At 46.3% G+C, this 25,730-nt stretch overlaps 4 protein-coding genes across 6 annotated transcripts in view; 2 read left to right on the top strand and 2 right to left on the bottom strand.

Annotated features, from left to right (window-relative positions):
• Positions 1–14,920, top strand: part of LOC135390649 (ceramide phosphoethanolamine synthase-like) — a 54,511-nt gene extending 39,591 nt beyond the window's left edge. For all 3 annotated transcript variants that reach the window (XM_064620445.1, XM_064620447.1, XM_064620446.1), the window contains 5 exons: positions 5,960–6,329; positions 8,005–8,159; positions 9,702–9,824; positions 10,938–11,018; positions 12,341–14,920. In XM_064620445.1, coding sequence (XP_064476515.1) covers positions 5,960–6,329; positions 8,005–8,159; positions 9,702–9,824; positions 10,938–11,018; positions 12,341–12,361 — 750 coding nt within the window. In that variant the 3' untranslated portion in view covers positions 12,362–14,920. The remainder of the gene's footprint in view (positions 1–5,959; positions 6,330–8,004; positions 8,160–9,701; positions 9,825–10,937; positions 11,019–12,340) is intronic.
• A 637-nt stretch (positions 14,921–15,557) lies between these two features.
• On the bottom strand, positions 15,558–18,049 carry LOC135390648 (kelch-like protein 2). The gene has a single exon (XM_064620443.1). It carries the CDS (start codon positions 17,733–17,735, stop codon positions 15,876–15,878), a length of 1,860 nt encoding a protein of 619 aa, XP_064476513.1. The 5' UTR covers positions 17,736–18,049; the 3' UTR covers positions 15,558–15,875.
• Positions 18,050–18,580: 531 nt separating this feature from the next.
• On the bottom strand, positions 18,581–23,170 carry LOC135390650 (coiled-coil domain-containing protein 130 homolog). Its single transcript, XM_064620448.1, has 7 exons — positions 23,054–23,170; positions 22,082–22,218; positions 20,648–20,822; positions 20,215–20,299; positions 19,437–19,609; positions 19,139–19,277; positions 18,581–19,042 (listed from the first exon to the last, which is right to left on the bottom strand). Exons 1-7 carry the CDS (start codon positions 23,054–23,056, stop codon positions 18,741–18,743), a joined length of 1,014 nt encoding a protein of 337 aa, XP_064476518.1. The 5' UTR covers positions 23,057–23,170; the 3' UTR covers positions 18,581–18,740.
• Positions 23,171–23,276: 106 nt separating this feature from the next.
• On the top strand, positions 23,277–24,489 carry LOC135390651 (BET1 homolog). Its single transcript, XM_064620449.1, has 3 exons — positions 23,277–23,497; positions 23,665–23,753; positions 24,229–24,489. Exons 1-3 carry the CDS (start codon positions 23,473–23,475, stop codon positions 24,439–24,441), a joined length of 327 nt encoding a protein of 108 aa, XP_064476519.1. The 5' UTR covers positions 23,277–23,472; the 3' UTR covers positions 24,442–24,489.
• The last annotated feature ends 1,241 nt before the right edge of the window (positions 24,490–25,730 follow it).

Here is a 25,730-nt window from a genome sequence, read left to right as displayed (position 1 = left end):
CCGATACCTACCGATTTTAAAAAGCTATCGCGAGCCACACTTCGATGCAGAAGAAAGTATCAATTATGGTAACGGCGTCCGAAGATTTCCCCCGGGTTTTGCGGCCGACTTTCTAGACAGACTTCTACCCAGTTCCACACCGAAGTTGGCACGGGAATCCACCCTGCTGTCGTCTATCCATCTCTGCACCTCTCGGCGCTGACGCCGAGTTTCAAATAAATAAGTAAGAAGGAACGCACCTACACCATTACAAACCCGCGGGGAAAGGCGAAAAATCTCGTACCTTGGGTTGGGAAATGAATCTGGCAACTTCCGCAAGCTCTGCGAGCCTTATATTCCTTGTTGAACGTCCAAAAGAATTTCCCCGTCATAACAGAAAGAAAAAGGAAAGAAATGATCGCGAAAATGGTTCAGCGTGGTCGTTGTGTACCTCGTATAAAAAAAAAAAAAAAAAAAAAAAGAACGTGTCGTTTGGTGAAAATTGATCGGCGGTGCCGAATTTGTAACTCCTTTCAGGAAGAGAAATTGACGAGCTTGGTCGGCAGCTGCCCCCGAAATGACTCCAGAAAACGACCCCCGTACGTAATTTCGTCCATCGATTTACATTTTGCGGTAGCGCAGTTTCGCTCGGTTGAAATGAAAGTGGCGCGTGGCGAAAATGAGTTGGCGTCCCTTTCCCTCTCTTCGCGCTTTCTTCCCCTTATTGTGGCTTAAACAAAATACAGAAGCCGACACTGAAGATTTTTGTTTAAGGCGGTGCATCACCACCGACGCTCTATGGGAATCCCCATACATTTTTCAACTCCCGTAGCGCCGCGAAAACTTGTACAAGCGTGGAGGTCCACGCTTCCTCAGGTACAAAGTGAAGTGGTGACACACATAAATATATATAGTATAGACATAACACTGCTGTACAAAGAAAGGGAAGAGGAAAGGAGATATGGTGCCACATGTCTGTGTACAATGAATAGCTGGGCAGACGGATAGGTGACCTCTAACCGTTTAAGAACACAGACATGTGGCACCATATCTCCTTTCCTCTTCCCTTTCTTTGTACAGCAGTGTATATGTTTATACTATATATACTTATGTGTGTCACCACTTCACTTTGTACCTGAGGAAGCGTGGACCTCCACGCGAAAGCTTGTACAAATTAAACTTAAACAAAAATCTTCAGTGTCGGCTTCTGTATTTTGTTTATGTGATCTACAGGACTTGATTCCCCTCTTCGTATACGCACCTTATTGTGGCTCTAATGCAGTCTCTCTCGACGTGTGTTTCCCAAGCTGCCTCGTGGCTGCCCAAGAGTTTGTGCATCCTGGGCCGACTTCGTGCAAAACTGTGCCGGGTTTTAGGGAATGTAGCGATTCCAACAACCGAACGCCCTAATTTTTTAGGTAGAGGAGAAAAAAAAATGTGTATACTACATGGCGAACGCCTCAATGCGGGGATGCCAGCCGGATCAGCTTCGGTATGTGTGGTGCCCAGGGCCGGTGATAGGGGTGGGGGCGAGTAAGGCTACCGTCTTATTGGCCCCGCGCACGAAGCCCTCAAGCAGGGATTAATTTTTAAATTTAAATATTTAAATTTTTTAAAATATTTTTTTACGGATTTTTTTAAATATCAAGTATGCACTTAATCGCACGCGCGATCTCCGACTAAAACAGAAATGAGAGAAGAATATGTTATGTGCCACTCCGTCATGTGATGAGAAAAAGTCCCACTTTTAAGAAAAATCCGCCAACCCTGCAAGCTATACCGAGGATTTCGCGCCCTTCTCTCCCGCTGCCATTTCCCGTACCGCTAAAATCCCCCACTCCGAAAATCTTATCATTTCTTATCTTTTCATTACTGCTGGTGTGAAACAGGCCACGCGATGTGCTTTTGCCTCAGGCACTGCACACCCCTAGCACCGGCCCTGGCGGTGCCTATATTGCCCCCATTTGCTGAAAAACGGTAACATACACGGAGGAGGAGGAGGAGGAGTGTCGTTGGGAGGAACCCGAGAGGTCTGCCTGCCTGATTAGGCGGCATGTTTCTCGGGAAGGGAAAGGTGGTGGAGAGGAGGAGAGGGTGAAGTGGAAGACCGAGCGGAATCCGCTCGGGGGGAGGATAGCTGCGTCCATGGGCCGACTTACGCCTATTACACATCTGAGGGAAACCCAGGAAAAACCCCAGACGGCACAGCCGGCCCGCGGATTCGAACCGCGGACCTCCCATAACATACACGTAACAGTTTTCTACGAGTATATTCGAGCCGTGGTTAGGGTAGCCACCTTTCCTGGTGAAAAATGCCGGCCAAAGGAGAGGAGGCGGAATAGAGGGAAATGAGGAAAGACTCGCGGGAGAGGGAAAGTGGTTGAGGGTTGGACGAGCACAGGGAGAGAGAGAGAGAGAAAGAGCGGCCGTGCTCGGCTCAAGATAATACGAGGAAACACATGTTCCTGTGTGTGACTGGATCATCGATACTAGAAATTGCTATAAACAGGCATGAACGCTGATGATAACGATGAATAATAATAATAATAATAATGAATAACTAAGAAAACGACTGGTGACTGCGGAGTTGGGTCTGTGCTCCAGATTTATTCGAGTTGTAGTGCAATGTTGAAAGGAAAACCGACCAGCGGCATGGCCGAGTGGGCTAAGGCGTCCGCTCGTTGGTGGTAACCAAGGTCGTGCTGTAGACTGGGAGGTGGTGGGTTCAAATCCTACAGCCGGCTGTGCTGTCTGAGGTTTTCCCTGGGTTTTCCGAAGACTTTCCAGACGAATGTCGGCACAGTTCCCCCTGAAGTCGGCCCAGGACGCATACTAATCCCCCTGTCCCCCACTCCTTCCTGCTGTCCTCTCTCCATCTGTCCACATCTGTACGTCGCTCATAGCCACGCAATCAAAAAAAAAGAAAGGAAAACCCTGCAAAAGCCCCTATGAAAGATCTTGAGCCACAAATACCGGCAAAAGGCTGCCGGTACCACCTTCCTACCGCCAACCAGCAGTGCGAGCAAATAACCGGCCGTGCCGGTATAATACCGGACTGGTGGCAACCCCAGCCGTGGTGGGTATTCTTTAGCTCCCTGTACTTTCGCCTGTCCGCTTTCTTCCCATTGTCGCCCTTATCATATCTGACCACGCGCGGTATGCGCATTGTATGTGCAGCTGTTGACCTCGGCGTTCGCGAGACTCGTTCTTATCGTGCTACTCTGGGAACGCTCCCTCCAGGTAATTCTGTCGCTTATCTTTTCATCCTCGGTCAAGCGCACCTTTCACTCGGGCTCTTGACAGACACCTCATTCGTTCTCTCTCGCTCACAGTTTCCGGCTCCAACGGTCGTGATAACTTCGTGGTCGTGATCAGGGGCGGATCCTCGGTTTCCAGGGGCAGATCAGGGGCGGATCATCGGAGGGGGGGGGGGGGGGCGGTTTCTTTGTCGGAGCGCGTAGTGGGGGAGTGGGAGAGGGAAATCCAATGTATAAACCCCTGATCTCTGTAGTATAGGCTGGATTGCGCATAGGGCGCTCCACAGCGTGGGCACCGGCCGCCATATTGGTGGGCCCAACGCATTCTGTCGTCTGCATTTAGTTCAAGCGGGGCTGCCCGTATTTTTAAAATTTCCTTTAAACTAATGGGCATGTCATGCCAGTTTAATCCGCAATAAATACTCTAAATCAAATCGCTTCCCATTGTTTCCTATGGTAGCAGCCGGCGCCAGTGGGCCCTCCAACATGGCGGCCCGCATACACGCCTCTCCCCCACGAGCCCTTCTGCCATGCGCGATCCAGCCTTTATGCATAGAGATCAGTGGTATAAACTGACGTTTTTTTTTTTTGTGGGGGGGGGGCGATCCCCCCCCCCCCCCCCCCCCCCGCGCGGATCCGCCACTGGTCTTGATAGTACTTCATGGTACATCTGTCTCTTTCTGCACGTTATTGCCAGCGCTACGTTAGAGCGGTTTTTCGAGTGGGGTCTTAAAGTCGCTTCACTGTTCTTTTAAGCGAAGATTTTCTTCTCCGTGTATTTCTGGTTGAAGGCTTTTTTCCTGTTCGGATATTGACCGAACGAGTATTTTACCCGGTTGAAGTCCGCCGTTTCCGCCTCGAGCGTGGTAGAAATCTTTCGCTCACCGTCAGGCCCTACCAGTGCGTTTTCTCCCTTGAACCGGAGCTCCAGAATTCTCGGTACAGAGGCGGGCACATCGTTCACTGAGGGAACGACGTAACCGCGGCACGGTCACAAAAGCGGAGAAGATATGTCCCGTGACGTCGCGCAGACCCGTGTCATGTTGCTTCAGAGCAAAGTTCTTCTTCTTCTTTAGCCTCCATCATACCATGGCACTGCTTCCGCAAGGGAGATTGGCCAGGACAACCTTGGAATGAGATGACTATGACGATGCTACTAGTTAGAAGCGGTTAGAGCCAACGATGAGGTGGTCTACGAAGACCAGGTGCCACTTCCCATCGTGGGATGCGCCAAAGAAAAGTAACGATGTTGAAGTGAAAGGGATACCAAGCCTAAGCAAGAGGAGGGTGAGATGTCGACGGCGTAGACTGTGATAATGGCTGCACTCGAGTACGAAATGCTGCACGGTCTGGACACCCTGGCGAAGATAGCACCCCAGCGCGATGGAGGTAGAAACTCAGCGGGAGGGCAAGGCACCGGAGACGCTTTTTTCTTTGCTTTTTTGTTCACGTGACCACTTCGAATGATATACTATACAGATGCCACCTCTTTAGCACTTTTGCGCCCGACGAAATGCAGACTACTGCAAGAAAGCTTGTACACAGGATTTCGGTGTCTTTATCCTTTTATCACTTGCGTTGACCGCACTTAACAAAGTTCTACATTCCTGGATTAGAAGGTAAGTAAGTTACTTTAACGTGGTAACTGTATAACTAGTTACATATCAAAAAGAGTAACCTACTGATGACTGATTACAATTATCGCTCGTCCAAGGAAAGACCCTTATTACTTACATGTTGCTGGACGCCACTTCGCCGTTACATATCGCGTGGGTGTCACCTCACTAAACGTCCTTTCTTTTACGAATGATTCGTTCGCTGATGTTGTCCAAAGGCGATGTTCGTCAGGAGGGAAGGGCCTGTAAAGCGTGCTTCGCTGCACATAGATCTCTCTTGCGGTGAAGACAGCTATACAGGCATCCCCCACTGCAAGACACCCGCGTGACATTTTCTCGTACGTTGGACTGGAAAGTGTGTGTTTTTTTTAAATATATTTTAGACTATAATTCTGCCTCATTAGAACAGACCCACAGAAACAACTGAAGCCAAGCGACATCTACAGGTGGCGCAATACACTTAACCCAGCATCAACTCTCCCTATGTCATTGTAATTATAGCTAGGACCAACTCCTTTTTTTTAATCACATTCCTTTCTCTTTGTCATTACGTGTTAGCACCGCGAAGCAACTATGGTGATAAGCGGTGTACAGGCGTGGAGAAATGGAAAGAGGACAGCAGGAAGGAGTGCGAGAGACAAAGGGATAATGTACGTCCTGGGCCGACTTAATGGAGACTGTGTGCACACATCTACCTGGAATGTGTGCCGACGGAGGAATTCGATCCCCCAACCTTATAAAGTCTTTAGCACGACATTGGAGCTAGCACCAAAGAGAAGGACCAGCTCCCGTGGCGTAGTGGTTAGTATGATCGCCTTCCACGCCGAGACTGGCAGGTGGAGAGGGTTCGAATACCGCTGTCTGAGGTTTTCCCTGGGTTTTCAAGCAGCCTTTCCAAACGAATGTCGGCACAGTTCCCCCTGAAGTCGGCCCCCTGTTCCCACTCTTTCCTGCTGTCCCCTCTCCATTTGCTGTATGCCGCATATAGCCACATTTGCTTCGCGGCGCTGCCATGTGTCCCCCTTTTCACGCCCCTGGTGATACAACATGGCCTCCAGTCGTGATGTTATCTAACCCGTTGTTCATTTATGCTCGTGATATTTGCAGGTAACTCGTTTCAGCGAAGTGTTCTACTTCATCACCCCCAACCTGATCAGCCTGGCCGGCGTGTTGAGTGCCCTGGCGGCCGCCAAGGTGGTCACGGTGGACACGATAGCCATGCAGCACTGTGCGGTGCTTCTGATGCAGCTTCGCGCGTGGTTTGACGCCCTCGACGGCCTGGTGGCCCGTTCCAGGATGGGCCTCACGCGTCACATGTCCATGCGGGACACTTCGGGATACCTGGTTGACGGCATCGCGGACACCATCGGCTTCACACTCTTTCTCGTCGGCACTTTCTTCTACCTACGACGCAAGTTGCCCGTCACCAAGCACTACCTGCCCATTGCCGACCCAGGAACCGAAAAAGGCTCAACAGGTGAGGTTGCACTTTTTAGCTCCCTCCCATCTCTTCTTGTCGCCATTGTTTGACACGGAATGATAGTTGATAGAGAGTGACCCGCAGTGAGAAAGGAACCGTTCAACATCCGGTCTACCTTCTTGTCCACACGCGCTCACCCTCTGCACGTACATTCTTTCCAGTCACAGAAATGCTCACCCTGTACACGTCATCTGTACGAGACCCCGGACACATACAGGGTGTTTCACCTAAAGTGATAAAAAAACCTAACTGGCGACGTACTCGACGGAGGATTGTGGGAGTTTCGGCAATTACCTTCTCGAAACTTTTGCCGCCATTTAGCGAGGCTTTGGAGGATAATTTTTAATTGAGAGAAATTTATTTTTTCAATCAAACTTCGAAAATTTCCAAGCCAAACGTACTTTTTTTAAAAGAGAAATATAAAGTCCTTTATGGATAACCGAGAAACCAAACAAAAACTATGCGCAACATAGCAACAGAAACAGGCGGAATAAAACATAGTAAAGTGCTGCTTTAGCCCCGACTGCTTGACTGTCGCAAAAAAAGCGCGCGCGAAAGGTGCGGCGATAGGAGGAAGTGTCCCCGCCTCTTGTTTTACCTTTCTTTCCCCCGCTTTGACCTTGATGCTGGTGACGACCGTCTTATCACAAAGAACTCACAAGATCGGTCCTTGTTGCATTCACATCTGCCAGTCGCAAACAAAAAAAAGGATTTATCTGTGAAGCTACTTCCGATAAAAGTGCTGTCCGCCGAACCAAGGTCAAAGCGCTAAAACCGTAAAATCAAAGGAAGGCCGGAACACTTCCTCCTATCGCCGCGCCTTTCGCGCGCGCTTTTTTTCGACAATCAAGCAGGTGGGGCTAAAGCAGCACTTTTACTAATTTTTTTCGACTATTTCCGTTGCTATACTATGCATAATTTTTGTTAGGTACTGCGGTTATTCATGGAGGACTCCATATCTCTGTGAAAAAAAAAGTGAGGTTGGCAGGCAGTTTTCAAAGTCCGATTAAAAAAAAAAAATTTCCCTGAATTAAAATTTCTCAAAGCCTTCCTAAATGGCGACAAAATTTTCCAGAAGGATTGCCGAAAGTCCCACAATCCTTCGGCGAGTACGTCGCCAGTGATAACCTTTTATCACTTCAGGTAAAACACCCTGTCCGGGTGTGCTACTACTACCACCACGTTGCTGCGTCAAAGATTTGTTGCCATATCATTCCGGTTCATAACCCATTGTATCATATTAGTAAACCATCGCGCTGATTATGGACAATAAAAGTGTAAAACTGCAGTGACGATTATGAATATCGATGAACAACAACAACAACTTTATTTTCGGTCTTGGAGAGTGGGGAGTTTCATCGCAACAGGCGATACTCTACCCCAGTGCTTGGTGGAATGGGGGGAATAAAATAACGAGCCCCTTTACAATAACGATAATTATAGCTCTGATATGAACATTTGTCGCACTAGCTAATTTGTCAAAAAATATTCGGCAGTGTATTCGGGAAGCAAACTACGCGATTGTCGTCTGCGCAGAGGCCTCCCGTACCAAGACGGCGTCGTCCGCACAAACCCAGATTTCTTAGATTTTTCCATTTTCTTAGATTTCCAGATTTTTTTAGAAAGTTTATCTCTGCCACCCTGTGTAACTGAGCCCAAATTTGGTTTTCAGTGTTGTCGACTTTTCCCGTGATCCCTTATCCCATGAAGAGAATCATCGTGGTGCTGGTCTGCTTTGGTCTACAGATGGGCATCAGTTGTCTCTTCTGGGACCGCTACATCAATGCCTATCATATTCTCCTAGAGACGGCTAGTCCTGCCAAAGAAGTAAGTACCAAAAGTTGTGGGACACCACCCTGTATGCATCGGGTTCACAAACGGAAGGAGCAATCAAATCACTTAATATAGTGCGTATTCTGAAGTCTCTAAAATGTTGTCAACCTCATATGACTTCTATACATTGACGTATGAAGAAGAAAGACCAGACTTAAGAGTGAAGGAGGTCACGGAGGTACCAGACAGGCGAGCCACCAAGGAAAAAAAATGGCACAAAAAAATGGCACCGGGAAAAAATGAACCAAATGAGTTTCTGAGACATTTACACATTTGTGCTGCTATGTCGTGGTTTTATGGTGGTATCAATTGGGGAGCGATATCGTACACAAAATATTGCGGGTTGCGAAAGTAACGGTAAACAAAAAGCAACATAAAAATGGAAGATGGCTTTCCCCGCACCGTATAAGCGTCGTGAGGGAAAGCGCACCTACTGAAAGCAATCAGTATTCCGAGATCAGTATTCGCCTCTGTGGTCTCTGCAATCTTTGTGCCGCATGCGATGGTCAAACCGGTCTTGTCTTCCCTTGAATTCGAGCGGGGTTATATTGTGAGTATGCCTGCACAGCAGAAACAGTCGTAGCTGGGAAATTAGAGGCGTGCTAGTCGTTAGTAATACACGGGGTGTTTTTGTTTTTTTATCCTTTGCAGATTTTTTTTAAACCTGTGAGAGCAGCATTCATGCCATTTTTGCGAGCCCGTTACGAGGCCATCCTGTGGGAAAGAGCTTGTAACTACTGGGCGACTAATTACCTAAAATTCATTGACTTCTTGATTAGATGTTTTCGCGAAAATACGAGATAGCAGAATTGGAGGCGACCATTATTTGAATCCAGCCTCTTTCTCAAGAATCCTGAAGCGAGCACGTACTTTGAGATATAAATCTCCAAGCCTCGTTATGCAAATGAGCCGAAACCAGAACTACGCACTTCTCGAGCGCAGAAACGACGTCGCTTCGACTTATCTCTGCAGGAAAGCGGTCTATCTGGCCCAACTGATGAGCGTTTATTCCAATCAACCTGATCGCTACAAAACACCTGCCCCTCCACACGAACGCCTTTTCCATGTTTTTGCGCTCGGTAAGCACGTGGCTTCAGTTCCTCAGTTGCATAGGAAAATTTAGCGATTTATATCTCAAAGTGCGTGCTCTTTTCGGGGTATTTAAAAAGAGGACGGATTTAAATAATGGCTGGCTCCAATTTTGCTATCTCGCACTTCCCCGAAAACATCTAATTAATAAGTTAATTAATTTTACGTGATTAGTCGTCCAGTAGTTACATGCTATGGTAGCTCTGGTACCTTTATTATAAAAATTCTGCTTAGGATAAGAATGAAACGCCCTATATAGAGAGTCCCCACCAGGGTTTTGCAACCCAGATCCATGCAGGGAAGAAAAAAGAAAAAAAAAAGCTCTTTAGCGTTTACCTTTGAACACAGTTTACTAGACATTTGATATTTGTCCGAGAAGGTTTGGAATAAGTGCACTAGCGTATACTGCTTTCAGAAATTAATAATGCTATAACGTTATCTTTATAGGTGGCCCAGAGCCAGGTCCTACGGTCATCAATGATGTGGATCATCATGTGGTTCTGGAAGCTTTGCAATGCTCATGCCGTGATGCAAATGTTTCTTTTTGCCATCTTCATTGGCAGGATGTGGGTGCGTCACTCATACCAATCACATCACACACACTAACCTTTCCCGTAAGATAAACTTGGCTGTAAGGAAGCAGCCAGAACAGCCCACTGTAAGGCCTGCTCCTCCTATGTGACAGGGAAAGTCCACAGCTATGAGAGGCCCCAATGCCACTTAATCTAAAAAGGGCCTGATCGCTGTCTGGATGTAATGTAATCTTTATAGGAGCCATACCAATCGCAGACATGCTTTCAGTATTCATAGCCGTGACACTACTTCAGCCACTCGCAGCGACATACCTTTTCTGTCTTTCTACCTTTCTACCCTTTCTACCTTCGAGATCCCCCCAGAAGCAGAAGACGCGGAGAACGTCAAAGCTTTCTGAGCGCGAGCGCTCAATGTCCAGTGTTCACGTACACTGCTAACCGTGGGGAACATCCTGCAACATACCGCAGGATATTCTATAGCAGACGACAGGAAAGAAGCTGACGGCATCGTCTGCTATGTGTCGTCTGCTAAGTGTGCAGTACGCCACTCCCGATATTCTGCACCGTGTGAATGCTCACATAACACGGGACGGAACTTTGCCTCTGTGAGCAGTGGTTTCGCTTCTCCTTCCACTAGAATCTTCCGTAGGGACGTCGCTCGTGTGAATACACAGTTTACGTTCGAAGTATTGTGTGGCTTAAGTGGATGATACTGCGGCTCTCGATGTCTATACGTAGCCAGACAGAGAGCGGAGGCGTCAAGTAGGCTTTCTTTGGTCTGGAAGGTTGGATATGACTCGTTTCCGTGGTTACGGTGGCTGAAAGAGTGGCTGTGATTGGAAGGTCTACTAACGATAGGTCATCTCAAGTAGAAAGCAGGCCTTCCTTAGATATAAGGTGGCGTTGCCCCAGACCCTCGGATTTCTTCTCGCTGTCCGTCACAGTGCTTATTAGAATTATTAGAAATTATGGCAGTCTGCATTTCTCTCGTTTGAGACTCGTTTGTCAGCCCCCCCCAACATGTTTCTCATGATTTCTCATGATTTCTCATGACCTTAATTTCTTTGGCACTTTGAGGCTTTGTATTTGTTTGTCCTTTCTATGTGTTCCAGCCTCGGAACATCAATTTCTCATGTTTCTCATCTTTCAGGAGTTCCTAGTGTGGATACAATACGTCGGGTACGTGGTGCTAGGCATACTCATTATATTAACGGAAATACACCTAAGCAGTGTAAGTACCTCACCAGCTTATACGTAGGACCTTTGTATTTCAGGGCTATATACCCAGTAAAACCCGTTCTTACCCCCCGATTTGCATTATCTTCACTTAGGGTAAAACTTGAAAAACTAACTTTGCAAAGTGCCATTTAAGCCACCAATATGGGCATTGGAGCATGCTAAGCACTGCACATTTAGCATGGCTGTTTGGCATGTTACGTTCATCTAAATGCGAGAAGCTCTTTTTTTTTTTTACATTCCACCCGAAAATCTGCTTTTCCACCCGATATTGCCCGATTTATTTACGATTTATTTTACGGCTCCTGAAATAAAGCCGAACTTTTACCCCTCGCCTTCAACCCAAAAAGACAATGCCCTACTCGTGCCAATTTGCTCTTTCTTAATTGAAATACAGTCTGTGCAACAGCAAAGGACATAATGTAAACTAGTAGACGCAGATCGAAGTAGACCCAGTCAGTGTGTGTTGTCTCGTCCCGTCTATTCGCCTCGTTCCAAGTCAAGTAAACTAGTAGCTATAGTATGTCCATGAGACGCAGGCAGTAGAATGTAACACTTCAGTCATACAAATTGAGGAGGGGGTCTGAACGTTCGGACCCCCCACTTAGATCATCCCAAGATGAATCCCAGATCAATATTTTGATTGAATAATGGTAGTTAACGAGGCTAGAATATAAAAGCAGTTGCAAAGGCAAAGTTCTCTTCCTCTAGGCTCGCTGCATCTTTTAAGATTATAAAATTTCAGCATGGGAGAGGGGAGGATATGTGCTTTCCTTCTCTCAAATCTAAAACGTGTTACGTAAAACAAAAATATTTGAATTGTTGTTGAAGACGATGTCAGAACTTGCCCATCACAAATCTCCTCTGCGTCTATGTGGCCAAGTGTCATAGTAGGTGTGTCACTGCCAACCATTTCTCCAGGAATAGGCATTGGTGGGGGGTATACAGTGAACCCTTGTTATTATGACCACAGTCGTTCCCGAAAATTTTGGTCATAATGCGGAATTGTCATATTAACGGGGGGTTTTGCGGAGGTTTCACTACATTGTTCCCCAGGAGTATGGTCATAAAGCGCTTATGTCGGATTATCGGGGGTCATAATAACGAGGGTTCACTGTATGTTTGTGAGTATATGTATTTGGGGTGTAGCCGAACTGTGCTAGGCAATACTGTATCAGAAATTTCAGGTAGGGGAGTTGCAAAAATCCAGGGAAGGTGTATTTTTTTTGTACTATTAGATTTATTGAACGTTTCTCATTGTTTAATAGGTGCGTATGACGTTGCTTTCCACATTACTTACCATTCCTTCTTTTTCAGGCAAGATCCTATTTAACTTAGGAGCTAAATTGCGGCTCCACGTGCAACGACAGCCACATTTCATCTTTACTCTGCATAGAGCTACACGACAATATTTCATAACTAGAACCCGCCGACTGACTGGGTGGTGATCCAAAACTGTGCCTGATTTCGTCACCTTGCAATGCTGAAGTCACGCCGGGGATTTGCGACCCCATATGTTTCAAGGAGCGCTCTCTCTCTATAGTGCCAATCATTTGGACTGCGTGGATGCTACATGTGATAACGGAGGTTGCCTCAAAGTACGCATGTTTTGTAAACGTGCGATACATGCAATACTAATATGCGTTTACATAAAGCACATACATTTTGTGGAGGGGAACTCCCTGCTTTGCCCTCCCCATCAGATGTTTCCTTATGGTACTGTGATCATGTGACACTGTACGTACGTGAGTTTGCCATGGACAGGATTGACTGGAACCCGTACGACAGAGGTCAGTTGAGGTAGAGCATTATCGTGCCATCAGCAATACGGCACGTGCAATATCTAAAAATTTTACGCAATTATGCGAATGTAAAATAAGTGCTTTCACGACAGCAGTTGTCTGCAGTTTTCTTTTTAAATCTATTTATATTTGCAAGAATATTTGGTCAATTTCATGAAACTCTTTAGACCTTTTCCAGTATTTGGTGTCACCAACAAATAATATGAGGGTGTATTGATCAGCGAGCATTTATTTGACTAAGTGCTGCTAGTCACGTCGAGTTTATGGTGATCAACGCTCGTAAATTATTTATTTTAACTGTCTCTCTCTTTTCCTTCAGCTTGGTGATGTTTATTCTTATGACAATGTCATATCAACGGGTAGGATTATATAGTGTACGAAGCAATGCGAGAGACCGCAATGTAGCTCAAAGAAGATAATCGAGATAAAGTTTGAATAGGCTATCTCGTACTTGCTGTTTTTTTGCATCGCATATCATTTTTGGGATGATGTATATTTAGCCACGTGCTTCCAATGGCCTTTAACTCCACAGTATGGTTAGGGTCACAACATCGTCTTTATGATAAGGCAGCTACTGCGTGATTAAATCATTCCCAATATAACTGTTAAGTATGAAATGATGATGAAGTTTTGACAGCAGGAGAGATGTAGAAGAGGTGCTTTTTATAACCAAGATGATGACAATGATGAGGATGCTGATTCTGCCTCACAATATATTCTGTTTGTACATTCCATCAGTGTACTTCAGTCCGCATGTCCTAGTTTGTTCATGTGAGCCGTTAACAAAATTTCAAATATTCAGACAATCAGTGTAGCAGAACTTGAGCTTAGTATCAAAGAAAGCAGTGGCAGACTTACGTCGGAGGGGCGGAACGCACAGCAAAAGTCATTTAGCCCTTGACATCTTAGCCCTCGATACAATCTGTATTCACAAGTTGAGAGTGTTTCTAAATAATCACGGTACTCCTCGGAATTTTGTTAATGCGTCCCAGCAAGGTACTCCTGTGGTTGTATGATTTACTTGTTTCTAGCAAAAACTTTACCCCACGAGGGGATGAAGATTGCTGAGAGTAACTATGGATATATTATCATTAATTTATGTCAAGTGTTTGTTGCTGCAATATTTCCATGCACACAACATAAGAGTAGTAATCAGATTTTCCTGCTAGTTCGACGTACGGGCAGTACGCAGTTCAGCAAATCCTTCGAAACGATGTTTTTTTCTTTCTTTCGAATACGTTTGTTTTTGCAGATTAGCACATTGGCAATGCTCAGCTGCCTGTACTGAAACTATTTTCATATAGCATGTACATATTTCATGTTTCTGCGTGTCAAATCTACCTTCTGGAAGATGGTGCTCACAGCATTGTCCAGTTTCGAAGATGTTTGCCAAAATGACAATGCAGCGGGCATTTGAGATGTCCAGACTTACACGGCGAAGTGCTCAGTTAAATCAGTTAAAGGGGCTGTGAAATGCTTCTCCCACTTTTGGAGGAATCATTGATGCGGGGAATTGCTTCCCGAATATACAGAGTAACGTCCTGTGCCAGTGGAACCCTACATTCGGAGGTCATTCCACACCGAAAAGCTGGCACTGCAAGGGAGGCACCTTCTCTCTTTCTCCCCCCCCCCCCCCCCTCAGTCCACACGAACAAAATATGTATTATGGGAGAACATGATGAGCATGCTGCTTCGTAGCAGGGCGTGAAGTGTACCTCCTTCCCATGGCAGCAGTCTACATCATCACATTAAAATTCTCCATTTGGCATTCGCTTTGGAAAGAAAGTTTTATCGAATGGTGTATTCCCAACAGTGCATTAAACACCTGCAGTTAGGGATGGTTTCAGCCCCTTTTGATTCAGACTAGTGCTCAACAAAGAAAGCCGTGCTCCTTTGGTTGTTACTCTACCATATAATGTACCTCACTCTTGGTCATCATTCCTGTCCCCGCAGTTCACTTATATAAACTATTCTTTTGGGCGAAATGGCTGTTGTGTATTCATTTTTCATTTGTGTGTTGTAAATACTGTAGAAGAGTGGCATCAGCCATGCCACTGATTTTTGAATGCAATAAAAAATGCATTGCACTAAAACAGTATGACTCTGCGCACAAAATGAAGCGTACGGAAGAGACGTCAGGTGGTATATTTGTTTGGGTATATCGCTTTGTTGGTGTAATCCTTTTGCCACCAATGCTAACACCACACCAGAATAATGTACATGGCCCACATCTCAAACTTGCTTTCCCAACCAATGGGGACATTGCCTTCCTAAATGGGAGAGTGACTTCAGGGGTGGATCCAGACACTCTGTTTGGGGGAGGGTTTCTTTAAGTGTATAGTGGGGGAGAGGGAAGTCGGGGGCTCGCCCCCCCCCCCCCCCCCCCCTGAATCCGCCACTGAGTGACTTGCACGGCATGTACGATGTTGCACATTACTCTGCATACCAATAGCATTTTTGTTGCAATTTAAGCGAGCCGATCAAATTCACACAGTTCAATCTACTGGCAAGTTACTCCGTTCTGCATGGCAACAAAGCCCAACAACTAGTGTCGGAGAAACGTTGAGACTGCAAGAAAAACATACTCAAATTTCATCAGGCGATATTCTCCAGCATTCTCGAGTGACACGTGACTGGCTACAGACAAGAGTTGTCATATCGCGCAAAATAGTCGCACTTGCAACAGAGACAAAGTGCATATTGCCAGACTGCTCTTCAAGACACTGCTCATCTGCACTATGAGAGGTAAACATTTATTTGACGCACAACTCATAAATGGCAGTGGTATATCTTGCTAGTGGAACTGTCACGAAAAGAAAGCGACCTATTTTTTTTTTCCACACGTTCATCTTCCTGCTGCGCAATTCCACGAGAAATATATTAATCTCCGAGACTTATTGTAACCTAGAACCCATTGGCTGTATCAAACATCGTATAACCCCTCCAAAATAAATATGCTAACACACGCGCACACACACACAGAAAACTTTGTCCGGCAGCTTCCAAAATAATATTACGACGACGACGACATGCTCAAAATTAATATAGCTTCATTTCTCTTCACTCATAAAATCCGTGGGGAGCATGATGGTAGCGCATCCGAGCCAACTCCTCCAATGGGGCATCACGCCGAGGATGCACCAACGGTCCTCCTCCGGGTCGTAGACCTCCACGGAGTCGTGGTGCTTGTCCCAGCTCTCTTCGCCCCCGCAGACGTAGACGCTGCTCTCGAGGACGGCGATGCCCGGCTTGTATCTCTTCTCCTTCATCGACCTCCGCAGCTCCCACACGTTCTTCTTGGGGTCGTAGCACTCCACCTTGTTCGTGTTCTCGCTGGACGCGTGCCAGCCACCCATGACGTAGACGCGGCCGTTGATGGCGCAGGCCACCGCACCGGATCGAGGTATCAACATTGGCGTCAGCTCTGTCCAGTGATCGGTCTTGGGGTCGTAGCACTGCGTCATGTCGACGCCGTCACCGTCGTCCACTACGGCGCCACCGGTTATGTAGAGGAGACCGTTCATCGAGGCTACGGCTGGGCTCGTCAACGGAATCTTCAACGACTGGACAAAATCCCAGCGATTGGTTGCCGGATTGTAGCGTTCCACGGAGCCGAGACGGGAGTCACCTCCCCAACCTCCGATGGCGTAAATAAATCCGTCCACCGTGGCAAGTCCCAGCTCGGAGCGCGCCATGTTCATGGGTGCCATCTCGCTCCAGGAGTCCGTGGAGGGGTCGAACCGCCAGGCCGCCTTGGAGGCCGAGCCGTCCGGGTATTCTCCTCCTGCCAGGTACAGGACATTGTGTCCAGTTACGGCTACGCCGTGCTTGCTCACTGCAAACGGTAAAGATGTCAATCCAATCCACGTTCCGGTCTGCGGGTTAAAGCAGTCGACGTTTCGCAAGACGACCTTTTCGTCTTCGCCGCCGACTACGACAATGACGTCGACCATGGCCTTGCAGCGGCGTGGACGAACCCTCTTGTGGAAGCGCTCTCTCCGTCGGTCCGGAAGGAGGTGGTAAGATTTTGCTTCTTCAACCAGTTTCATACACTGGGAGCTCTGTGTGACAATGGCTGTCGTTGCCACGCGATCCAGAAGATAATAGGGACTCATGAGCGGTAATCGGATGTGTTCGAGCACTTGCTCGAATTCTTTGTTTCTCGCGTCTGGGCTGTGGTTGACCCACAAGAGTACGGCTTCGAAAATATGCTCCTCCTTGTCGACTTCGAGGGCATCACTCGACAAAAATTCTATAAGCTTGCTAGAAGAAAGGTTGAGAAACTCATCTTGACGTATCACATCAGCAAAGTACTGGCATGCAAACACTTTGGCTTTCTCTTGAAGTTCCATGCAAGAATGAACTTCTGCAAATGAGTGAATTCCTAAGCAGTTCGTTTCGTCCATATGGTGTTCCAGATAGGAACAGCATGCTTCGCGCACGGAAGAGACATCGAGCAGGTTGGACGCCGAGAGCAGGGACTGCACGTTGGCCCGAGAAATTCCTACTTGCGACGTGTAGGCGTACTCTATCAGTTGACGCAACGTTTCGGAGTCCACACCGTTGATGACGATGCGACTTTGTGAACGTTCAGACATCTCGTTTGAGAACATTGCCTTGAAATAGCGGCTGCACGAAGATAGAACAACACGGTGACAAGGGTAGTCGATATCGTCCACTGAAAGTGACACATCACAGAAAGAACCTTCCAGGCGTAGCGCGTTTAGACCAGCCAAAACGTGGTTCGAATGCTTCTTATCCTTATGTATGTACTCGCCGAGCTCGTTCGTACCAATACTGGTAGTTGATGGGGTGTCTCCTTCTGACGGCTCGTATGTTCGGTCTTCGCTGCCTGAATTGCAGTCATCGTTGCAGTCTCCTCTTGAGCCTTCGTTTTTCAATCTAATCATTCTTTCCTTGTCCACGAAACCATTACCATTACTACGTGAACACACTTCACGAAATGACTACCTCACATCGTGGTGTATGAGATTATCGGAACACTATCCTCATGTCATGAGCGCCCAGCAACTGTTAAAGGTACTGGTTACTGGGACGCGTCACGCAATGCTGGCGCACTTTTCATCTGCCTAACAATATCCACATTTGGCAAAAGTATTCTCATGCCCACCAACAAACCGCTCAGAACGCTTGACTCGAGCCCTTCCTGTGCGAAGCTTGCTTATGCTGGCTAATGTTGGCTTATGCTAATGCATTGTGGCGAATGCCGCCTTTCAGGCTTTTATGGTCACGTGGTCAACCATTGTGGCTGGATGATTCCACTGGATGATTCACGTTCTGCGGGTGCGCTCATTAGCATGCATTGCAAGAAAGTTGTTTTTTGAAACGAACGTAACCACCTATAAATTATACACAGTGTCTATTTTCAATATTTTTGCTCACGCTGTCTTGTTTTTCGATTATTACAGCAGAACGACAGAAACAGACGACAACCGACAGACGCTTGCAAAAGTGAAAGTGGCGGGCTCTTTGCAAAATGTGTGAATGCTCCCGTTGGTCATTTTTATTCATTCAACTTTAGGAACCGAATCTAACAAGAAATGGCTGCTTCACCAAAAGTGTCCTATGCTGCTGCTATTTCTTTGGTATGTAGATGCTTATTTTTGTCACATTTGGTGCATAACGGGAGGAAACTTACCCATTTGCCTCGCTACCTCGACTGTTTCCGTTCATGCCATTGCCGCATTTATATTGTGACAAACTGATAACGTTCAACAATTCACAACCTTCTGTGTAAGTGCTTATGTACAACAATATTTATTGCAAGTTTGAGCCGTATGAAGCCCTTACAAGCCTTACACGCAATAACCGAATGCAATCTTACACGTATGATATGTACATTACTTTACACACTTAAGTACACAGTTGTGTACGATATGTTGTTGATGGAATTCTTATAAGTCTTCAACTGAGCTGCTATCACTATAGTCTGCAGAAACCAGAGACACTGCACCACTTGTCACGTTTGCTCGGGTCGACTTTTCAGTTTCACTTGCATCAAGTTCCTTATCCTCGCCACATTTCCTCGGCGTTCTCGTGATCCCGAGCTTTTCCGCCTGAAGCGGTTTCATGCGACTCATCTTCTCGTGCTGCACTGCTGACACGATTTTAGTTTTTAATGTAGCCGGTGATGCAGCACAGAACAGGGGACGATCCGCGATTTCGGCCCTCTTCATCTTTTGTTTTTCGTTGAAGGCTGCCAAAAAAGGTTATGTATCATGCTTTGAATTACTGAAGTACAGACCACGTAACATGTAAAGCAGAGATGGAAGGGAATGAAGTTTGAACCCACTATGTGCAGGCATTAGAGACAGTAACTTTGCCGCTCTGTCGTCCTCGTTGCTCTCCGGTAACAATTTGATGTCCAGTGAAGATCTGGCTAGTAGTGATCTGTCTTTCTCAGCTTGAGATATTAACTCCTTCTTCTTTTCCTATTTTTTTCAAAATGAACGAAAATTCGCGGCACAATTTTTTTTTGTGAAACGTGTCTTACTCCACGTAACTAACTGAAACAACTTCAATCCACGATGTACGCAGTTCAGTTGAAGTAACGACAATAAAATAAATTGACGACTTCACCTCGATCTTACCCTGAAGCCCTTCCTCAGGAGCTGATTGGCGGTGTAATCGTCTTTCCAGCGATCTTGCAGGTGCTCTAGTTTTGCAAGGATTGGCTTTGCTTTGCTCTCTTTTGTTTTGTCCTCTGTGGCATGCTCCAACTTGAACATGGCATCAGTGGCTAACTTCTTGGAAACATCCTTATCTGAGGGGTGTACAAATGTAACTCGTCTACTCCATCTACGCTGTATAATGAGAAGCTAAAAAAGATTTGCCACGACCTCTAAAAACTCTGTGATGTGCAAGCTCTGCGTGTATGAAAAATCTTTCATGTATTTTCGCGTAATTCATACCCCTGTAGAAGTAAAATGACGGGGAAAAAATGAGACTGGTACCCCTGCGTATGATGACCAGTCCGTGAGTCAATTTTTCTCAACTGGGGGTGCACTGACACATCGACGGACAACATGTGGGAGCACCCCCAGCACCGTGGTGCGGATGACACCCCGTCTTCAACGGGGAGATATCATAGAGGACTAAGAACAACTAGTTCTATTTTAAACATAAAACAGCCTTTTCTCTTGCGGCATGGTCTTGTAAACTTAGCAATAGCAACACATTCCTGCGAAAATTTCTCACGCGCATTTTCCCGTGAAGCTGAGAGGCGGAAACGTGCTGCAAATGCATTCATCCCTTGCTTTACGTTGTCTTCCTCGACATTATGTATTGAGGGGTTCACGATCAAGAGTGTCCTCAGAGGTTCTGACAAACCTTTTCAGACTCCCTTTAAGGCCAGTTAAGAGCGCAAACCTTCGGGAGCGATTTGATCGTTTTCGCTGGGGTCCCATCTTCTCTCTTGACGTGAGGCGCCGCTAATAATTTCATAGTCCATGTTCTGTAACATACAAAACATTCATTAATATAATGACTTTTTTTTTTCACTGCACATCGACGAAACAAAGGGCACAAGTCACGAAACAATACTAAAAAGATTTTGAGAGACATTTGGTTTCAGCTTTGGGTGAAAGGCCCACTATCAAGCCCAAATTGTGACAGTAAAGCTGGATTTCGACATTAATTTTTCAACTACCGACGCAAATTTCCGCACAATTTCAGTTTTCACGCAAAAGTTCCGCGAATGTTACCGTGGAACAATCCTGAATAGAATTTCTTGCTTTTCACAATTTTGTGGCTTTCTGGCTCAAATTCCCGCAAATGCTGCTTCAAAAGAGGCTGGTCTCACCTGCGGATCTGTCTTTATCTCAAAGTGGTTGTCGCAGAGGTGGCATTTCATCCGGAACTTGTATACGGGGGTCGAATAATACATCCCGATTTTCGACTTCTCAGCATTGTATCGAACGCCGGTGCCTATGTGATTCCCACAGCCTTCGCACCATATGTTGTATGGCATTTCAAACCTGCAGAAAATGTTATTTCTCACGAGTGCACAAATACGCAACGCAGCACTGGTGCGTTAAAGAGGTCGTGACACTTTGATAGTGGTGGTTAGTTACACCATGTACAGATTGTAACATAGATTGAGAAGTTACCCGTCAAAAAGAACTCGTTACAAGTTCTTGTTACAACAACTCGTTACCGGAGAGAAAGCAAGAAAATATGTGGACGTGACTGAAAAGCGGGTTAAAAGTAACTTGGAACTTAAGTTACTTTGGCAAAGTTACCCAAAAAAGGAACGAGTTCCTCTGAAAGTTACCACGGCGCAAAAGTACCGAGTTAAATTACAAGTTACCAAAAAATGGAACTTAGTTACAGTAACGACTTGCTTGTAACGAGTTACCTCGAACTCTGGATTGTAATGCCTATACCATCCAAAATGCTCGATTGCTAGTAAGATGTAATTGTTAGGAGCTGCTCCAATCACAGCCAGTGGCGGTCGTCATGGAACTAAATGATCTTTAGTTGTATGGGCATGTATTGTAGCAGGCAGTTTATGTTTGAGACCATATGCAGCGGGATGGCACTACAGGTGTGTCTGTTCACGCAACAAGAGGAAGCGCAGACCAGGGTTCTTTAGTCTAGAAGGCATTCGTATTGCACCCTCGAATTCCTTCACACATGCTCTAGGAACGAGGCACAGAGAAAATATAGCTTTTCCGCACATATTTCCGCATTGTAAGTGCAAGTATTGTACATAGTGGTACTGACCAAGCAAAGCAGCTTTGGTGCATAAACAAAACACAAAACCATTTAGTGCATCTGCCAAGATTCCAACCATGACCATATGGTTCGGTGCAGCCTATGTTTGAGCCCCGAGGGAGGTGTGGGAAAGAATTTTTCGGGTGCTTTGTATTTATGTAGCATACGCGAACACAATGTCCCGAAAATGCCAAGAAATAATCTGTCTCGCTATGCTGTACTATGGCACTCTTTGCTTTTGTGTCAAAACAGCGTGCAAATGTACTTGGTTTTCAAAATAGACAATACAAAGCAGCATGTAAACTGTATTTATAGCTGCTCTTGCAACACGAGTATTTTAACTTACAGTATAACTACCTCGACAACAATTTCATGAGAAGTGAGATAATTAGATTCCATTTGCTCGTTCCTCCATCACTGGCTGTATGCGTATTTTTTAATTTTTTTCCCCTCTTATCATTGGTGCATTTGCACATTTCGAAACCTTATCTGCGAGAAGGCACGTGTAATCAAGACTGACCTGATGACGAGAATACCAAGGTGCAACTTGCGAGCCCTTTCTCGCAAGGGATGCGACTTCCGATACTTGTTGATGGATCCATGCTTCTTTGGGTCCAAGTCTGATGGGTAATATCTGTTCACTGCCTTCCGCTCAGCCTGTAATGTCCAACCAGTACTGTCGTTTAGTAACTATAGGCGGAGAGTTTTCAATCTTCCGGAGGGGGCCGGGGCACAGTGCCCCCCTTCCCAGCGCAAACGCTTCGGGCTACGGGGTACTTTGACCCCCGCTTCATGCGCAAAGGTAGCGCGGGGTGTCTGGGGTTTCATGTCACGAGGCAAATTTTTACACTATTGTCACGGTTACTCGCATGAATCATTCAACTTTTCGAATATCCCTCGTAACATTCATCTTGAGTGTCAGCTGTGTACTCTTCTCAGAGGGGACCTGGCATGGGCGTACCGAGAAGGGGGGGGGGGGGCGTGCACCCCTGGAGCTCGAAGGCGACTTGTGAAAATCGTGCGCACTTTAGTCATAAGTCATCTGATTAGTCTCAGGTATCATTATATGAATCTCTGAACACCAGCACAATCCGCAGCGTCCGTCTCCGGGAAAAGAGGTGGGGGTGCACGCCCCCCCCCTTGGAAAAAATCCTGGGAACGCACATGGAACCTTGTCCCCCTTGGAAAGGGGGGGGGGGGGACCTCAGGCCCCACGCAGTCTGCGCCTAGTTTAGCACACACGACGGAAACGTACTTCTGTCTTTTCCTATGTGGTTCTTGTGCTCATCCAGCGCCAGTCTGTTTGTATCTTAAACGATGATTCCATAGAGATTTATTTTTTTGTGACAACAACTTATTGGACTATCTAATTTGGTGACTTCTAGCGAAAGCGCTCGTGTCGTCTGCATTGCCGTGTGCGAGTCTCCCTGGCGCTTTATTTCTGACCGCCGAACTGCATCAAGTATCCTAGGTTACACCCGCGAGGACTTACCATTTCGTTTGCTTATATCAGAAAGAGCAAAAGGCTTCCAAAACGTCAAAAGTGAGGGATGCAACGCACAGAACAGTGGCTGGAACCTGCTTTGGCTCACTTTGTCCTCGGCTTGGATTGTGTTTGTGTCTGCACCTGGTGGTATAACGTGGAACCTAACATTTGCACGACAATGAGGAGACTCGAAATGAGTCGCTTTATTCGCAACCAGCAACTACCTTTCGGGGTCGCAAGATGATATTTTCTTTCCATTAGGGCATTATCGCTACTGCGTTCAGGTTCAGGTTCAGTCCAGTCGTTGGTCTTCAGTCCATGAGGGGGCGCGTCGGTACTAGAAAACGTCATCACTGAGCAGCCGGCGGTGGGTCCGGGGAATTTGCATTTTTTTCACGATGTTGACAAATTCCTAACGAACAGAAATGCGACGGGTGCAACCCCATCAAAGTAAGTATGAATTCTTCATTTAGTCAACTCCTTAACGAGCTTGAAGAAGCCCACGCAAACGGGAAATCCAAGTTCCCCTATGTACGCGGCTTACCATCATATCTGCATTTTTCAACAGCTTTCACTTACCTTCATCTTCCTGGTGTATGTTATATCTTTTTTTCTAGATGGTTCATCCTCGTACAGGGATACTGTCGAGGAGGAAAACACCAGACTTATTGATGGACTGAAATCCAAGATATCATCGTTAAAGACGGTACGTATGCGGAAGAAATTAGCGTTTACGTATGTATATACGTATAAGGACACGCATACAGGGTGTTTCAACAAGTGTGTTGTAGAAACCTGCAAAACAGCTACATACCCTAAAAGCCCCAATGCTTATTGACCGTTCGCAAGACTGCAAGTTGTCTCGTCATTTTTTAAATCCCGAGGCATTTTATTTTCCTAATTAAACTTAAGATTCACCAAGCTCTTTTTTTTTTTTGCGAGAATCGGGAAGCACATTTTTATGCCAATATGCACTCACTAAGGCATGATAGCGGCTGGAAAATAGTGTAAAGTCGTTGCTCAGAGAAAATGTGTTTTAAAAATTACGATAGAATGCATTTTTAAAACTTGGTTCAACTTGGTACGTGGTTCAACTTTTTAGAACTTGCTACGTGAAACACCCGGTATGCACCCATTAATTACCGATCAATTAATCGTGTACTGTTGCTTCTGAACAACAGATCTCCATTGACATTGGTCACGAAGTAAAGAACCAAAACAAGATGCTCCGTGAAATGCACGACGACTTCGACTCTGGCGAAGGGGTCCTCAGGTCGACCATGAACAGAGTGATCCGCATGTCAAGGGCTGGACACAACCGGTACATTCTGTACCTGATCATGTTCTCATTGTTTGTCTTCTTAGTAATCTATGTACTCATGAAAGTTCGGTGATGATACCTCTTCACTACGGTGTAAATAAAAAGCGTATTTTGTGATGTACAGCGCGCGCCTTGTCGGTGGTGTTGCAAGGGTCCTCCGTGGTAGCATGGTTTGGACCCGATGGGATAACTTGTGAGCCGAAACAGGGTTAACACAAAACAGATAACTGTTTGATTGTTGGAATACATGTGCGAATGGCCAGAGTCCAGTCGTAGGGAAGGTGACGGAGACCACTGGTTCTGATGTCTGACGCTCTCCCCAACTTTTGTGGCGGCCTTTCCAGGGAGATGTCAGTCCAGGACGCATAGTAATACCCCCTTTCCCACTTCCTCCTGCCCTCTCAGCCTGAGCACGTCTCAGCCCCAGTTGCCTCGCGGTGCTAAAAAGGAATTTGGGAAAATATTACTCACTTTCTCAAGGAACCATCGAGGCTCATTCTCTGCGTCGATTATATTCAACTCGACACGCCGTTTTTGCTCCATTATATCTTGGGTTCCGTGTTTTCGAGTTTTATTTTTGGGCGGTATTCGGCGTATGTTTTTTCGTTGTTTATAGATTTTCGCGAAATCCTCGTTTTTCTGTGTTTTTCCTGGCGTGTACATGGTCTACCCGACAGTTATCGGCGAATAGATATCACAATGTAGCTTCCGTGCGCGACAACACTAGTGCGTTCTGCTGCATGCGGGCGCGACCTCCCGCAGCAGAACGCAACGAGTTCACCCGAGCTGAACTTTTTCCGACGCACGCAGCAGCTCGCAAGCGTAGAACGAATCGCGAGGCCGCCTTCCGAGCGTGCGCAGTAGGTTTCTCTCTGCGAGACTGTTTTCAACATGGCGGCCACCGGAGTGGAAATCCCGCTCGGCGCTCATTGGCTTGACGGTTTGGTGACGCACGCATTCGGACGCAGGTATGTGAACAGCGGAACGGATTGCTTACAACGCACGCAGCAGAACGCACTAGTGTATTCAACATGGCGTTGGTCGCTGCGGTGGCGTTTTACGGCTAAACGAAAAAGTAGACTGACATTTTTCGCAACCATCGTATTTCTGTATGGTTTTCTGATCTGCATCAACAACTTGCTGGGCATGTGCAGCAATGTATCTTTGGCATGTCCTGGAATGTCCCTCTGTATTTGGCGAAAACGCGGAACCCTAATTACATCATATGACGAGCGTTTAGGTTTCAGCTGCCAGCCTTCGTTTTGTGCCTCTCTCGTTATTGAGCAGTAAAATCTGTTTTACTGTGGCGTTTTTTAAGAGGAAATCAAGGGGTGATATGTTTTGACTTCACTTGTAGTTTTT

The sequence above is a fragment of the Ornithodoros turicata genome, chromosome 4, assembly GCF_037126465.1.
Source record: "Ornithodoros turicata isolate Travis chromosome 4, ASM3712646v1, whole genome shotgun sequence".
Classification (NCBI taxonomy): domain Eukaryota; kingdom Metazoa; phylum Arthropoda; class Arachnida; order Ixodida; family Argasidae; genus Ornithodoros; species Ornithodoros turicata.
Note: the sequence above shows the minus strand (reverse complement) of the source record. Positions and strands in the feature narration are given on the sequence as shown.

Excerpts from the sequence above, each read along its gene's own strand:
- LOC135390651 (XM_064620449.1), top strand. The coding sequence starts at position 23,473 with ATGCGACGGGTGCAACCCCATCAAA. Across the intron at positions 23,498-23,664 it reads ACGGGTGCAACCCCATCAAA|ATGGTTCATCCTCGTACAGG; the intron begins GTAAGTATGAAT and ends CTTTTTTTCTAG. Across the intron at positions 23,754-24,228 it reads AGATATCATCGTTAAAGACG|ATCTCCATTGACATTGGTCA; the intron begins GTACGTATGCGG and ends TCTGAACAACAG.
- LOC135390650 (XM_064620448.1), bottom strand. Across the intron at positions 20,823-22,081 it reads CTTGGTATTCTCGTCATCAG|GTTTGAAATGCCATACAACA; the intron begins GTCAGTCTTGAT and ends CATTTTCTGCAG. Across the intron at positions 19,610-20,214 it reads CGATCAAATCGCTCCCGAAG|ATAAGGATGTTTCCAAGAAG; the intron begins GTTTGCGCTCTT and ends TACACCCCTCAG.
- LOC135390648 (XM_064620443.1), bottom strand. The coding sequence starts at position 17,735 with ATGATTAGATTGAAAAACGAAGGCTCAAGAGGAGACTGCAACGATGAC.